The sequence below is a fragment of the Varanus komodoensis genome, unplaced genomic scaffold (genome assembly GCF_004798865.1).
Source record: "Varanus komodoensis strain SLA01 unplaced genomic scaffold, ASM479886v1 scaffold88, whole genome shotgun sequence".
Taxonomy (NCBI): Eukaryota; Metazoa; Chordata; class Lepidosauria; order Squamata; family Varanidae; genus Varanus; species Varanus komodoensis.
This window is the reverse complement of record NW_025336576.1, coordinates 2182338-2196945: the sequence shown is the minus strand read 5'-3', so window position 1 is coordinate 2196945 and position 14608 is coordinate 2182338. Positions and strand designations below refer to the sequence as shown.

The following is a 14608-nucleotide window of genomic DNA, read 5'->3' as shown; positions in this document are numbered from 1 at the left end:
TTCACATCGGGGCCACGTGAGGCCTGCATGGAAATAGTGGGGTCGCAGAGAGCGCCCGTCGGGTGCTCTTGGCAGACCAGGAGCTGCATGGTCTGACCCTGCATCCTTCTGCTTTTAATTTGCAGCCAAGCCAAAAGAAGCTGGATGCACCGGGGTCCATATGAAACAACCCCATGCAAGGCAGGCCTGAAAAGAGCCTCACTCGGTCGATGCAGCCAGCTCTCTTACCTCCTCGAGCTCTGCTGAAGGGTAGGCGTCCTCCATATCCCCTTCAGTGATCATCAAGGGCGAGACAGAGCGGTAGTGGGGCGTGTAGCTTGGGAAAGGACCTGCCGGCAGGTCATCGCTAGCACCCAGGGCTACAGGGCTTGTTGTCACACCTCTTTGAGAAAACCAGTCTTCACCACAGCCCTGAGAGACCAGACCACTGTCAAGGATTCTCACATCATCTTCTGCGGCAGCCTTTCCCTCTGGATGGCTACACAAGGTCAGCCCTTCAGAGCTGACAGTTCTTGCTGGGTGCGGACAGTCCTGAAAGAGGGGGTTGTTGTAAAATACATATTCTTCGTCCTCCTCCTCTGATGAACCTGCATTTTCTTCCTGCCTCTCCAAGCTCTCTGCCTCTTCCTCACTGTCGCTGTCCAGGAGCTGAGGCTCATGGGAGACTGCCAGGTCCTGTGATATGGTTGTCACTGGCACTGTCTCAGAATTCAGGGAGGAAATTTTCAATGGCTCCTTCTGCCTGTCAATCTCCCCTTGAAGGTCCAAAACACACATCTGAGCTTGGAGGATACTGGCCCAGAAGAGTGTCTGGGTAGCATCATTCCTACTTTTGTCCTGATTTTTTAGGCTTTCTGGCCACTCAAGTTCTTCTTTCAGAGGCTCCACCAGCTTCTCAGAAAACTTCAGTCTCTCCAAACCAAGAGGACCCATGTCAGTGCTCAAAAGTGTAGTCTGAGCCTGAGCTAACGCTGAAAGGGTTTTCTCGGATAGCATTCCTGTCCTGTTGCCAAAGCCTTCCAACCCATCCTGTAAGGAATTTACATCTTCTGGGCATAAGAAAGAAGGGACCCCGAAGACTTCAGAAGGTGCAAGCAGGGCTTGAGCCCCTCCCAAGCCATCTCCATGGTCACAGCTGAATTCGCCTGTTCCATCGTCAGCTCTTACGTCCATCTGGCCTGGATTGTTGAGGTGTCCAGAGTGCTCCATTCTAGGGTTCACCACAGAAACTCTCTATGAAGGCTAAGTGAGGCTAAGCTGAGGCTAAACCCCTGCAGCATTTTGTTTGCAAAAGGCTGAGCAATGCCAAGTCCATGGCTAAAGCCAGGTTCCACCAATCTCCTGCTTACCTGGAAAAGCAGAGCAAACACACACATGGAAGTTAATGTTTAATGAAAGAGAAGACAGAAGCTCCCTACTTCTGCCTAGGCTGAAAAATGAGCAGCTGTCCTGCAGATTCCCGCAGATCACTGTGTGAGTGACAAGAGCAATGCAAGTCGCCCTGCTGATAGATCTGAATCTCTTCCCAGGCTTATATTTACAAAACCCAAGGAAAATAAGACATATGCGATAAAGGAAGGGAGGAAAGAAGGAGGGAGAAAGTGAATCACAGGAGAATTCTCTTCCCAGATGTTGTCTTTTTCAGCAACGGGGGGCCCCATTATATCAAACCAGAACCAAGATCTTGGGCTAGAGTGGCTTGGCTGATCAGAAGAGTGAGGGGCAGGAGTTACTGGGCTATTGCTGCTACTTACAGCCCAGTCCACTAGTAAGTCTGTCAGATGCTTCCCCTCCATGCAGCTGAAATCCAAGAGGGTCAGGCCCTCCTGTAACAGGCTGGGCACCCGCTCCTCAATCACGGGGATGCGGCGTTCCTCCCTTCCAGCAGCCCAGGATGCACTACCATCCCATGGAGAGCGCCCTGCCCCAGGCAGAATTATCCCTTCCAGGAGGACAGAGCCCTACCCCGAGGCAGCTGCAACCATACGCAGCCCCCCTCCTTCCGCATCTCACCGAACCTTCAGGTGCCCTTACTGCAAGGCAAGGCCTCTGGCTCAGCACCTGTTCCTGCAGGGCAGCCATTCTGTCCTGGCACACAGAATTTGCCACTGTGCAGCCTCGTCGCCCCACCAGGCAGGCTCCTCCAGCACCAGCAGCCCAGCCTATATGCCCCCTGCTGTGAAGCATGCTGGGCAGCGTGGGGTGACGAGGGATGGGGCTGCCGTTGCAAAACATTCCCACAGGAAAGCGTGTGGTTTCCTGCTGTTGTCACTTGGGGACAAATTCGGGGAAGGGGGACGTGGGGTGGGCCTGCAGCGGGGCCCTCCCACCACCAGCCCCTGGTACCCAGGCATTGCCTATGGCCAGAAGCAGTGGCAGGCACCGTCACTAAGCTTGGCAGCATGATGATCCAGACCAGGTGAGTGCAGACACTGAGGCAGCGCTCCTGTCAGTTTCAGCCTCCCCAGCATCCAGGTTTTACATGGCAAGGATAGTCAGGAGGTTGGATGACCCATCCCTTGCCCCTCCCCAGAGGGTGCGGCTCAGCCCAGGGGCCCCAGAGCAGGAGGAGGGCCTGCAGCAAGAGGCCGTGGATGAGTGGGACCTGCAGGCAGGCAGGCAGGCAGCCAGAGAAGGCCAGGAAGGCGGTGGGAGCCCTCGGGGAGATGCCACTCATGGATGCACTGTGTCACATCACTTCGCACCTGGGACCTCGTCTCCGGCACAGAACCAGTTGGGGAACACAGCCATGAGCTCCTCTGCCACGCGGATGGCCAGAACAGCAGTTGTGCTGCCACAGTCTGGGAGAGCAGCCAGACTCTAGTGCCATGAGCAGCTTGGCAGAGACCAACACGCACAGCATCCGCCACTGACCGGCAGAAGCAAGCTCTCTGATCACAGTGATTTTCCATGCAGATGTGCTGGCATCCCCCCACACTTCTGGGCCAGGCCTTTCTGTACAGGTCAGGGTTGGGGTTGGGGTGTTACCAATTTAAATTAAATTCAACTCTTCACAACTGTAGTATTTTTGGAAAAAATATTATGCCTTTAGTGCAGGGGTCCTCAAACTTTTTCACCAGGGGGCCAGTTGAAAGGTGCCGGTGCTGGGCGCAGGCCAGAAAGGGGGCAGGGCGGTGCGCACATGTGCTGAGGCGAGGGCAGGGCACAAGGCAGCGGCTTGCTCACTTGGAGATCATTTTCTCCGAGTGAGTCCAAAACGATCTCCGCATGAGCAAGCCACCGCCTCCCCATGCGCGGGGCAAGGTGGGTGGTGGCAGGCGGTGGCGGTAGGCATGGTGTGGCAAGGCCAAAATCTCTGAGGTGGCCAGATATATGGGCATGGAGGGCTGGATAAGGCCCGCAGGCCGTAGTTTGAGGACCCATGCTTTAGTGTATTACAGTCCTCTTTAGGGTGGATTGCAAAGAGAGCTTTGGCTATCAGATAATTTAAAAGTTAGACAAATAAATACATAAAATCTGGGGGTTCAGTGCAAAGTAACTGAAGAAGTTTTTTTATTTGGAATGATGTCAACCCTAAATATTTGTTCTGCAAAATAAAATCCAAAGCTAGTTCTAAATTCTATGCAGTTATCAGGAACATTTGCAGCTGTCCAAAAGCTGGAACCCACCTCCAAGATTGGGGTCAGGTAGAAAGAAGGGCTGATCTGCCCACAGGGCCCTCCTGTCCAACTGGCAGGAAAAGGGGGTGTGCGATGCTGCATCAGTCACTCCCCTTCTTTAGACTGAAAGTCAGAAGAGAGGTAGTGCTGCCAGGCTCAGGGCCCTTTCCAGCTGGAGCCAAGAGAGAACCCATCAGTCATGGGATTCCCTTGGAATCTGGTAACAAAAAGGAAAAATCCAGGAAGAAACAACGGTTAGGGGAAGGCTGTTTTGCCACTCTGAAACTGGGGGGACTTCCTGCAGAAGGAACAGCCTTGCCTGCAGACTGAGCCAGGAGTTCTGTGCTCCCCTTGAAGCAGCAGGTCAGGGGCAGAGAACCTCTTCCTCTGCCCTCCCCCTTGCTGCTCTCTAGTGGGAGGCGATGGTGCCCACTGCGGAGGCACCCAGACTCTGGCAGTTGTCTGGATCCCACTCACTTGGCTACCTGGACAAGATCTTTTCACTGGGCCAAATACATATGAATATAATGCAAGTTCCTTCTTCCCTTAGGCGCGAAGTCATCTGAATTCACAGCTGTTTCACTAAGCACTCCGTCTGTCTGCCAAGTTTCCCTTTAGCGTTGTATATATTTGCCATTTTGACCATTTCCTAACTGTCCCGCTTTCGATTTCGGGATTCACTGCCCTCCGAGCCTTCCCGCACAGCAACACAGCGAAGCCGGGCAAGCGATATCTTTGCAGGGCCGGCAGCCACGCCAGGTCCCGCTCGGAGGACGCCGAGGGCGCGCGGAAGCAGGAGCGCTGCGAGCCGCCGCCCGCCAGGGGCCTCCTCGGGCCCGCCGCCGCAGGGGCCCCGTCCTCTGGGCGCAACCAAGCCCGCCTGCTCCCGCTGCGCCAGCTCGGCGCGGCTCGTCCGGAGCGCCTCCAGCGCGGCCCGCCCGGTGCCCCGGCCGAGGCGAGCCCGGCGCCGCTCCCCTCTCTCGCCAGAGCTGCCGAGGTGGCGCGCGGGGCGACGGCGGGCCCCGGCCGGCAGAGGCAGCCCCGGGGCTGCGCGGAGAGACGGCGGCAGAGCGCGGGGCCGCCTCGAGCCGGGCCAGGGCCGGAGACCAGCAGGGAGCGCGCCGCCCGGCCGCCACTTACCCAGCCGCCCTGCGGCCCCTTCCAGGCCGACGTCTCCACACCAGCGCCGCCGCAGGAAGGGGAGGCTGCGCTTCCCGGCGAGTCCGCGATGGTCGCGCTGCCGCCAAGCCGCGGGTAGGCGCAGGGGGACGTTTCTCCCGTTCGCCCGCGTAGCTCCGAGGCCCCGCTGGGCTTCCCCGGAGCCCCTGACGCGGCAGCGGCACGGGCAGGGCGAAAGACCCAGGCCGTCCCAGCCCGCTCTCGGCCTCCTGGAAGCGCCGAGCGGCATCTCCCGGGCCCGCGGCCGGGCAGGCGAACCCCCCCTCCCCCCGGAAGGCCTGCGGCGTCCCGCAAAGACGAGCCGCGCGCCCGCCGGCCTCTCCGCAGCTGCCCTGTGTGAACCCTCCGGCCGGCGCGCTCCTCCCGCCACGGCGACACGGGGACGTGGCAGCTCCCATCGAGACCCATCGGTGGGTCTTTCCGGATGCGGCGGAGCAGCCGCCCTCCTCCGGGGCAAGGGCCTGCCGCGTCGCCGGCGGGAGAGGAAAACGGCGCAGCTTTGCGGCCCGGGGCGCGGGGCCCGCAGCCGAGTCGGGGCGCGCAGCCCTCGCGGCTCGCAGGAAAGGGGCTCAGCAGCGCGCCCCCTCGCGCCCTGGGGAGAGGCAGCTCCCGGCGCAGGGCCTCGGTCGGCTCGCTCGCCGGAGCCGGGAGGGCGGACAGCCGCGATCCCTGCGCGCCCTTCCCGCACGGCGCGGTTGTCGGGAGCCCATCGGATCGGGCCGCGGCGGGGGAAGAGCGTGGCCCTCCCTCGCCCTGCCGTAGCGCCGGCCTGGATCTATCCACGGTGTCGGGAAGCCGCTCGCCCCAGCTGCGTTCAGGAGCGGAGCTGCGGGAGAGCCGGCCTGGCGCCTTCAAGTGTGCGAGGCAGGGGCTCCGCCACGGAGGTGCAGCCGCTCCCCCGTTTTACGGGCGCCTGTGGCTGCCCCTGCCCCTGCCCCTGCCCCTGCCCCGCCCGCAGCGCAGCCTCCCGCTGTTTAAAGACCGGGCCAGCAACCAGAACCGGTGCCACCCGCCTTGCGTCCATCGTTTGACAGGAGACTTAGCTCTCCGCCTGGGGCGGGGGGGGGGGTTGACGTTGCTGTGGGCCAGTCCCTGCCTGGCAAAATGCATGGCCAGGGCTTCCTTCGCCACTGCAGCCCTGCTTGAGTTGTTGCCGCTCTCCTTGCCTACAGTTGCCTGTGCTAGCATCCCGAAGGCTCTGTTTGGATCCTCCCCACAGGACCCAGAGTGAGCGGTCCTACAGGTTCAAAGGCCTGTTTGGAGGATGTAATTTCCTATTCCCACAGATAGGAGTCTGGAGATAGGATGCTCTTTTGACTGCTGCCAGTAAGTTAACATAATGGATCTACCTGGAAATTTGTTTTGCGCTTTCCTGAGAGATCCTACAGGACCCTGGGGACAAATCTCCCTTGAACGGATCCTCTGGCTTGTGGCACCTCACAGCCATACCTTTCTCTGCCTCTAGTGCAAAGGACAACTCTTCTTGGCAGGCTGCTTGAGCAGATCAGAGTGGCTGGTCCCCAGCCTGGCTTCTGCTCCAGATCTTCCAGTTTACCTCATTCCCAAAGGCTGCCATGATCAGATCACATGTTCTTGTCACTCACAGAACAGGTCCAGACTGTTTGGGGGCCTCCACTGCCTGGATGCAGAAGTGTTACCCTTTGCGTCTCATGGCTTCTGTTAACCCACCTATTCTACGCCCTGGAGGTGGCGCAGTGCAGCTGCCATAGCCTGAGGTCTGTCATGCAGCTTCCAAGGGCAGTCCCAAGTGCACCAGCCCGCATTCCTAGATATCAGAGTGGAGGGACAGCCTTAGACTCCACTGAGCTACTTCCCTAGGAGAACTGATTGGGAGGTGTCACGACCTACTTACCCACTGCTTGGCCTGGGCCAGGTCTGTGCCTGTTTCTTGAGCAACGGAGATGGGGCCAACGCAGTGCTTCCTGTTGTCTGCAAAGTTTCACCACCTGCTTCTCCTGTGCCAGGAAGAAATGTGCCTCAGAGGTCATGTACTCCTTGCCCAGACAGAATCTGGTGGTAAGGACAGAACTGTCCCTGCTGTTCTGGGGGCAATGACTGGTTTGCTGTCCTCACCCATCATCACGGAAACAATGCTTGCAGGTTTTCCATGGCTCACCCTGCCTGAAAAGATGGAGACATCCCAGGGAAAGAAACAATGTGCCTAAGTCGGAGAGGGAGGACTAACAGCGGCGGGGGGGAGGGACACATTCCCCAAATGGTATTGTGAGCATTATGTTCTGCTCAGGCTGTGAGAGAAGGCAGCAAGCAAGAAACAGGCTGGAGCAGGACTTGTAAAAGGCCCCACGCAAGTGGAGCCCAGGCAACCACCAGAGTCTGGCCAGAGAAAAATGGCCACAAAGACAGGCAACTGAAAGTGCCAGGGGGAGTGGGGCAGCCATCTTACTGTGTGGCTTCCAGGCAAGGCTGAATTAAACAGCACCAGTGAATTGGACCAAAAAGAAGCTGGGGTATCTGGGGGGCTTGGGACTCACAGCACCAGGCATGGACCCGAGAGGGTTGTCCCATCTGCCAACAAGGCGGCATCTCATGTTCCAGCCATTCCAAAGTCACACGGCCTGTTTCACAGCAGCCACATGCTGACCTGGTTCGTGTGACACGGCAACACACCATGGCTCAGTTTACTGGTGGGAGTTCTCGTTGTGCCAGGTGCACAACTTCTGTGGTTTGTGTGAACCTGGGGGTGGGGCAGGAGTTAATCTGAGGGGGTTTTAACTGATGATGCCCGAGTTCACATGGCATGGCAAGCCAGGTGCCTGCAGATGCCTGGCATGACACATCAGCCCCTCCAGTTCAACTGAGGCACAGGGACTGGGCTGCTGCATTGTGAGAGCTTGGTGGGTGGGCTAATATTGTCATCAAACTGCCCAGTACAACTCAAAGATCTCTTCCCTGAGCAGATCTTATCAGCCTATATGTAATTATTAGTAGCAAAAGAGCACAAGACTGGGATTCGGGCATTCTGGGATCTAGTCCCCACTTGGCCATGGAGTCAGCTGGGTGACTTTGGGCCAGTCACAGAGTTGAGCCAGTTTCACAGGGTTGTTGGTGTGGGAGAAGGAGCAAGAGAATGATATAAGCCACCTTAGGTTTGTTATATAAAAATGGGATATAAATCAAATAAGTACACAAATTTACATTTGGGCACATTTTACACTTGCTTACCTTAGAATGCATTTGCCATTTTAATGCCCATTTGTTTTGGAGTTCCTTGAAATCCTGTTTTTTTCCTAGTCATTCTAAAGAATTGCTGTTATTGGTAAACATAGCCACCTTACTCTCGCCCTTCCTGCTTCACATCATTTATGGACACGTTTAAAAGCACTGGCCCCTCAACACAGATTCCTGGGGGTCTTGCTGTTTACATTCCACCAATACAAACACTGGCTAGATACTTGTCCTCCTTGCTAACCAGTTACTGGTTCGTAAGAGGAGCTTTGGTGAGGAATGTCATCAAATGCCTTTTGAAAGTCCAATTAAAAAATGTCTTCCTGATCACATGTTTATTGACACTCAGAGTAAAAGGTTAATGAGACTGGACTTATTTTTGTGGAAAACATTTACATTTCTTTTAGCAAGTTTTGGCCTATACATGCTTGATAATGCTATTGTTAATAATACATTCTGGCAGTTTGCCTGGAACAGATGCTATAAGCTAACCAGCCTGTAATTTCTTGGATCCCATCTGGATCCCTTTTTAAAATGGGTGTTCCATTTATACAGAGGTGAATCTTAGGGGCATATTACCTATTTTTGTTTAGAAGAGCAGAAGTTTCTCAAGAACCTAAGAAAAGCAGACCATCCAGCATTCACTTCACTCGGGAGCTGCAGGTGCCCACAGGATTCCACAAGCAGACTATGAGTGCAAGACACACACACACACGCACCTAAGTTCACCAGCACAGACACACACTGACACTGGAGGTAGCACCGAGCCATCAGGACTAGTAGGCATCAAAACCTTCTCCATGAATTTGTCCGGGTTGGTGACTATCTCATCAAATTGAATTCCATGGTTTAAGAATTTTTGGACCTGATGATCTGTTTGTTTTCTGTCCATAAAGGAGGATTTCCCTCTCTTGCTACCACTATTTGCCTCAGTTCCTTAAAATTCCTTCCTTAAAGTACCTGCCCTACATTTTCTGCAGTGAAGGCAGTAAAACAATTCAGCTTTCTGCAGTCTCATCTTTCTTTAGCACTCCTTTAACTCAGTTGTCACCCAACCATCCAACTGTTCCTCACCTGCCTCAGAGATGACTGTTTCTGTTTTGGATATATTTTTGAAAAAAATGTTGCTAACCCTAGTGTTAGTGGTATGCATCCCTTGTTGACTGAGTGCATACATCATGGGTAACACACTCCCATGAGTTGTCTTGTGTGGGCACCAAACCACACTGACAATTTGTGGGGCCCTGGCTCTACCACAGGGTTGGGATGAACCCTTTTGGGATCCCTCTGTCCAGCACCTGCAGACTCCCTCTCATGCTTGGCCCAGTCCTGCAAAACAAGCTCAGACAAGGGGAAGCTTGTGAATGCTCATGGACACCCGATTGTGCAAACAGCAAGTTTTCCCATCAGCTCGTTGTGCTGTGAGCAGTTGTGCCAGATGCTGTTCCTAACAAGCAACCTGCTTCCTTGCGGGTGCCCCAGGCAGTGGCCATGCGGGGCACAGGAGAGGGGTGTTATGAGCCAGGCACTCTTCCTGGGGACTGACCTTCTTCTCTGGGCAGAGAACTGGGGTGCTGCGTGTGCAGCATGTGGGGTTTAATTCCCGGAGAACATCCTGCTGTCCCTGGGAGTACTCGCCAGGAATCTGGGCTCAGGGCCACTGCCAACTGGATCTGAGGCCAAGGAGCTGAACCCAGGGAATTCAAAGGATTCCCACCCCTAATGAGCTCCTCGCACATCCCCACTGTCCCATGCTGCAATCCCAAGCAGTTCTCATTTCTTGTAGCTTCCCTGACCCATTAACCTTTTCTTCAATTTGAAGATCATGAACTTGAGCTTGACAGTCTATTTTCATGATCTCTCTCTTGATAGCCAGTAGCAGACCATTCAAAGCGGTAAAGCAGCACATTGGAAAGGATTTCAGTGGTTGGCAAACCATTTTTAAAAAATTAAAAATGGCACCTACAGAGTATGCAAATATGTTCGTTTTTTAAAAAGTTGACTAAACTTGCACAACTGCAGAGCAGTACAATTCCATGAAAGTAAAACTGGGAAGTCTCAGCTGGGTTGGAGGGTGGGACACCTGCAGTCAAGTGTGAACCGGAGAGGCACCACACAGCGTTTTTTTCTTTTGCTTTGTCCTGACAGCTGTACTTTGGCCACCTAATGAGAAGGAAGGACTCCCTGGAGACGAGCCTAATGCCGGGAACAATAGATGGCAAAAGAAGGGGATGGCAGAGAAGAGAATGAGGTGGCTGGATGGAGTCACTGGAGCTTAAGTGGGCTCCAGGGGATGGTGGAGGACAGGAAGGCGTGGAGGAGTGTTGTCCATGGGGTCGCGATGGGTTGGGCACAACTTCATGACTAGCAGCAAGAACAACAGCTGCCAAAATGCAAGCTGTGAATGGACTGTGAAGGTGCAAATGAACCTTGCTTGTGAGGGAATCCTTGTCTTTTTCTTTTCTGCCCTGACTGTCCATAGGTCTTGAACATTTTGCATGTACTTCCCCAAAATTCGAACTGCTTCAGCAATTGCAAAGTGTATCCCACCCCAAAAGGGAAAGTAATTTTGACATAGCTCTCAAAGGCCTGGATTCCTTTAAAAATAGGACAATGGGTTTTTTTGTTTTTTTTTTTTTTTTTTGGACAGGGAAATACTTCATTTTTCATACTTCATGTTTTTCATTTTTTCCTTCCTTTTTTCTATTAAGAAAAAAGACAATGAAAACTGTGGGAGACCACAAGAGGGTTATGAATGGAAACTCTCATCCAGATCCCTCATAAAATTCTAGGAATGACGTAGGGTCCAAGAAAAGCCACATCGAGAAACACACTTGAACCTCGTGCTGTCTGGAGCAAACATTCTGCCTGAGGGTCTTCTGTGGTTTCAGCTGGAGCTTCTGCATGTCCAGATGGGGAAGGTCTCTTAGGCAACTGGCACTGGGTTGGCTCTGAGTATATTAGAGGCTCAGGGCCAGCACATATGAGGTGTGGTCGCAGGACTGGCTAAGATTTTCTTTACTAACCCTCAGCGGTAGAGACCCACAAGGGGGCCATCTTAACGATGCTCCTGCCCGCTTTGGTTCTGGTCTAGTTTGGCTGCAGCAGCTGTTGGGAGCAGCTGGGAGGGAAGGTGCAAAATGGGCAAGCCCCAGCCCAGCCCGACAACTGCTCTGAGTTGCAGGAGCTCTCAGAGAGGGGCCAGGCGATACTCTGGGCTGTAACTTTTAAGGGTCCCGCCACTGTCACCAGGTCTTGCCTTTTCACTCTGCACCATAATCCTTTGTGTGATTATTCAAGTTCTACGAACACAGCAAGGACAGGAAGGAGTTGGGGGTGGCACCATGAGTTGCACCCATCCCTGTAAGCTACTTCCCTTTCACATACTCTTTACTCACCTCCAGTTTGGACAGTCAAACTCCTCCTCCAGGGCTTGTACTGCTTTACACCTTTCCTAAGAGCCCAAAGTGAGGTCTTCAGCAGAGACAGGCTGGCTTTTTACTTGTTCTTTTGCAGTCCAGGCACTTTGCTTTGTCCCCAAACCTTCAGACTGTCTGGTGTAGAAAGTGTCCTGGTTCCTCAAATGCAGTCACTGTCAGTCAAGTTTGCCATTTCTGAACAGGCTTCCACTCTGCCTTTCTAAAACGTCCTGCTGTCATGCAAGGCATGGAGCATGCTAACCTCGGAAGTGCATTAAAGCCTGGGAAAAGATACCAGTCCTTTTCCGCTGCCGCTTGAACCTGGCAGAATGCTGGAAGCACTGAACTTGCCCTGCATGGAGGTGGCAGCCGCCGCCGCCGCCACTGCTGCTGCTGTCGTCTTGTCAGGAAGTCACAGCTGTGAGGAGCAGCAGGAAACCACAGGAGCCACTGCAGCCTGCTGTCCAAGCTTTGCTTCAGAAAGTGAACCCTTGGTATGACTGGAGAGTCGCGTGAACAGCGCTGGGGGCCTGCACCCATGCAGAGGCTTCCGGATTACCCCCAGGGCTTACGGTGGCTGTTCTGCACACAGATTAATGAGGAACAAAGGGCTGTTCTCTCTGAGGCCAGGAGTGGAAGAGGGATCGGGGCCAGAGCCTCCCTCTTAAGCGTACTTAAATCCCAGTGACACATAGAGGAACTTTTTGAACAAGACCTGAACAAGATGGAAGGCTGGAAACCTCTTCTTTTCCTTGTCACGAACAGACCCGGTGCCCTGTACAACAAAAAAGGGAGACCAGTTTGCTGAACCAACAACATGGACAACGTGCTTTGTAGCTTGGGATGCTCTGGGAGAAATGAGCTCTGAATCTGTTGAGGGTTTTGAGAAACTGGAGGAGAGCTAGGACAGTGACCTTTTTGTTATTCAGTTCTTTTGTCATAGCTGTTTCACCTCCCTCCTTCATAGGGTTAAATTCCAAACTATCCCCCCAAGCCCAGTCTGCTCCCACACAATTTTGTACCATCTTCCTCAAGGAAGGGAAGGAATAATAGGAAAAGAAAAGGAGGAGACAAGAAGGTGAGCAAATAAGATGGACAGGAGCGTCTATATGCTTAATAGGGTGGAGGGAGCCAGAAAGCATCTTGAGCCGGAGCTATAGCTTTGCTTCCCGCAAGCAAGATTCTTTGAAGATGAACAGTGGCAAATTTCAACCTCCAGAGTGGTTGCTCTAAGCAAGGGTTGCACTCTGCTCTGGAGGACAGAGCTACATCTTAACAGCAGGGCTCCTTGTTACAGGGGCACAAATTTGGATACAACATTAGGAGAAACTTCTTGATGAACAATTCAACAATGAAAGCAATTATCTAGAGGGGTGGTGGGCAACTTGCAGCCCTTGAGATGTTGTAGCCTTCAACACTTGTCAGCTCTGTGCAGTATAGCCAGTAATGAGGGATGTTGTAGGCCAAAAAATTTGCAGGCTCTCAACTTGCCCCCTCCCCCAGGCTAAAGGGAACACATGCTTTCCTTTGGGGGAGACTTCAGGCAGGTGCTGGACACCTATTGGGGATCACAGAATAGCAAAGTTGGAAGGGGCCAAGGAAGTACAGTGGTCCCTCAGTTCATGACCAAATTGGGTTGCAAACAGAAATTTCAGAAAAAAATTGCCTCACGTTGCGAACTTCACATCAGGTGACGATCACGATTGCATCCATCTTCTCTGTATGGGCAGGATCGTGGTCGTGCTTGGTGGGGTGGGGAGATGGCCGAGCGCGACCGCGATCACACTCATGCAGGGAAGATGGGCACAATCTTTGTTGTTCTTTGTCACATTGCTTCAAATTTTTGTGATTAAAAAAAAATAGTTACAGAACAGATTAACCTTATTTACATTGAACCTTATGGGGAAATTTGACTTGGCTCACAACCAATTTGGGTTGTGACCAGAGTTGTGTAATGGATTAAGTTCATGAGCCAAAGTACCACTGTAATTGGATCCAACCCATTGCTGAGCACAGGACTCCAACTGAAACCATCCCTATAAGATGGCTGTCCAGTTGCATCTGGAATGCCCCCAGTGTAAGAAAGCCCATGACTTCCCTGGGTCATGGGTTTCATTGTTGTACTGCTGCAACAGTCAGGATGTCGATCCAGAACCTGGCTTTGTGCAACTTGAGCTCATTATTCTGTGCACTCTGGGAAAATGGAGAAGAGATCTTGTCCTTCCTTTCCGTGACAACTTTTTGAGCACTTGCGGAGTGCTATCTGAGTTCACCTTGGCCTTCTCTTCTTGAGGCTAAACATGCCCATTCTTTTAATCTCTCATTTCCAGCCCTTCCATCTTGTTTTCGTCTTTCTTGTGGTGCCCAGAACTGGACACAGAACTCCAGATGAGGCCCGACCAGTGCTGAGCAAAGGGAACTAGCGCTTCACATGAGGATGCTCTTGCAGTGGTTATCCTGCATTCAACAGAGGCTTAGACCAGATGCTATCTGTTCTAGGCTGCTGAGTTGCAGCTTGTCCAGTGAAGAATCTTCATTGGTGTTGCTGTTAACCTCCCAGAGGACTTTGGCTATCAGGCAGCACAAAAACAAAGGACAGACAGACAGAATATTCCATCACCCTAAAGATGAAGGGATTGCTTGTGCTGGGTGCTTTCTTATCCCTCGTTGAGCCTTTCTAGTCCACAAAATGTCATGCTCCAGTGAATGTCTGTCAACTGTCCTTAAAGAGGTGCTACTTGAAGGTACGCACAATGAAAGCTCCCCTTACACAAACCTTGGGGTGCTTTTGGACAAGACTGTCATGGTGCCATGGCTGTGCTGCCATCACCAAACTTTTCAGGTGGTCCAGACAGCCTTGACTTACACTCTTCCTTTTTCCACAGCTTATTCCATCTGGATTCGTATTACAGAGACTCACGTAAGGAGGAAAGGACAGAATGGAGACACAAGGCCTTCCCATTATGGGTTCTCTGGCCCTCCCTCTGGAAGCACCCTTGGAAACAAGAATTACATTTTTGGAAGGATTCCTGAGTCACTTTGCAGTCAAGAAATGGGGTGGTATGAAGCCTCTGAGAAGCCTCCAGTGCATGTGGTGGGCAGGTACCAGGGCTTGCAAGTTCTAGGGAATGGCTAGGAGCACTTTTAAACTCTGTTTAAATTAAAGTCAAGTCTAGACCCAAA

The 14608-nt window shown here is 53.1% G+C and overlaps 1 protein-coding gene and 1 long non-coding RNA gene across 4 annotated transcripts in view; one reads left to right on the top strand and one right to left on the bottom strand.

Moving 5' to 3' along the window:
* LOC123016807 (PH and SEC7 domain-containing protein 2-like) overlaps positions 1–11816 on the bottom strand; it is a 25229-nt gene extending 13413 nt beyond the window's left edge. Inside the window, exons 1-3 of one of the 3 annotated variants that reach the window (XM_044417432.1) lie at positions 11405–11816; positions 6673–6775; positions 229–1349 (exon numbers count right to left, since the gene is read on the bottom strand). In XM_044417432.1, the coding sequence (XP_044273367.1) occupies positions 229–1209 (981 nt within the window). In that variant the 5' untranslated portion in view covers positions 1210–1349; positions 6673–6775; positions 11405–11816. Of the gene's footprint in view, positions 1–228; positions 1350–3629; positions 3838–4760; positions 4965–6672; positions 6776–11404 lie in introns of those variants that run through there. The other 2 variants (XM_044417434.1, XM_044417433.1) reach the window with 2 other exon arrangements.
* On the top strand, positions 4743–14608 carry LOC123016808. Its single transcript, XR_006413477.1, has 2 exons — positions 4743–4874; positions 14311–14608. It is a non-coding gene; the product is annotated as an uncharacterized LOC123016808 (long non-coding RNA).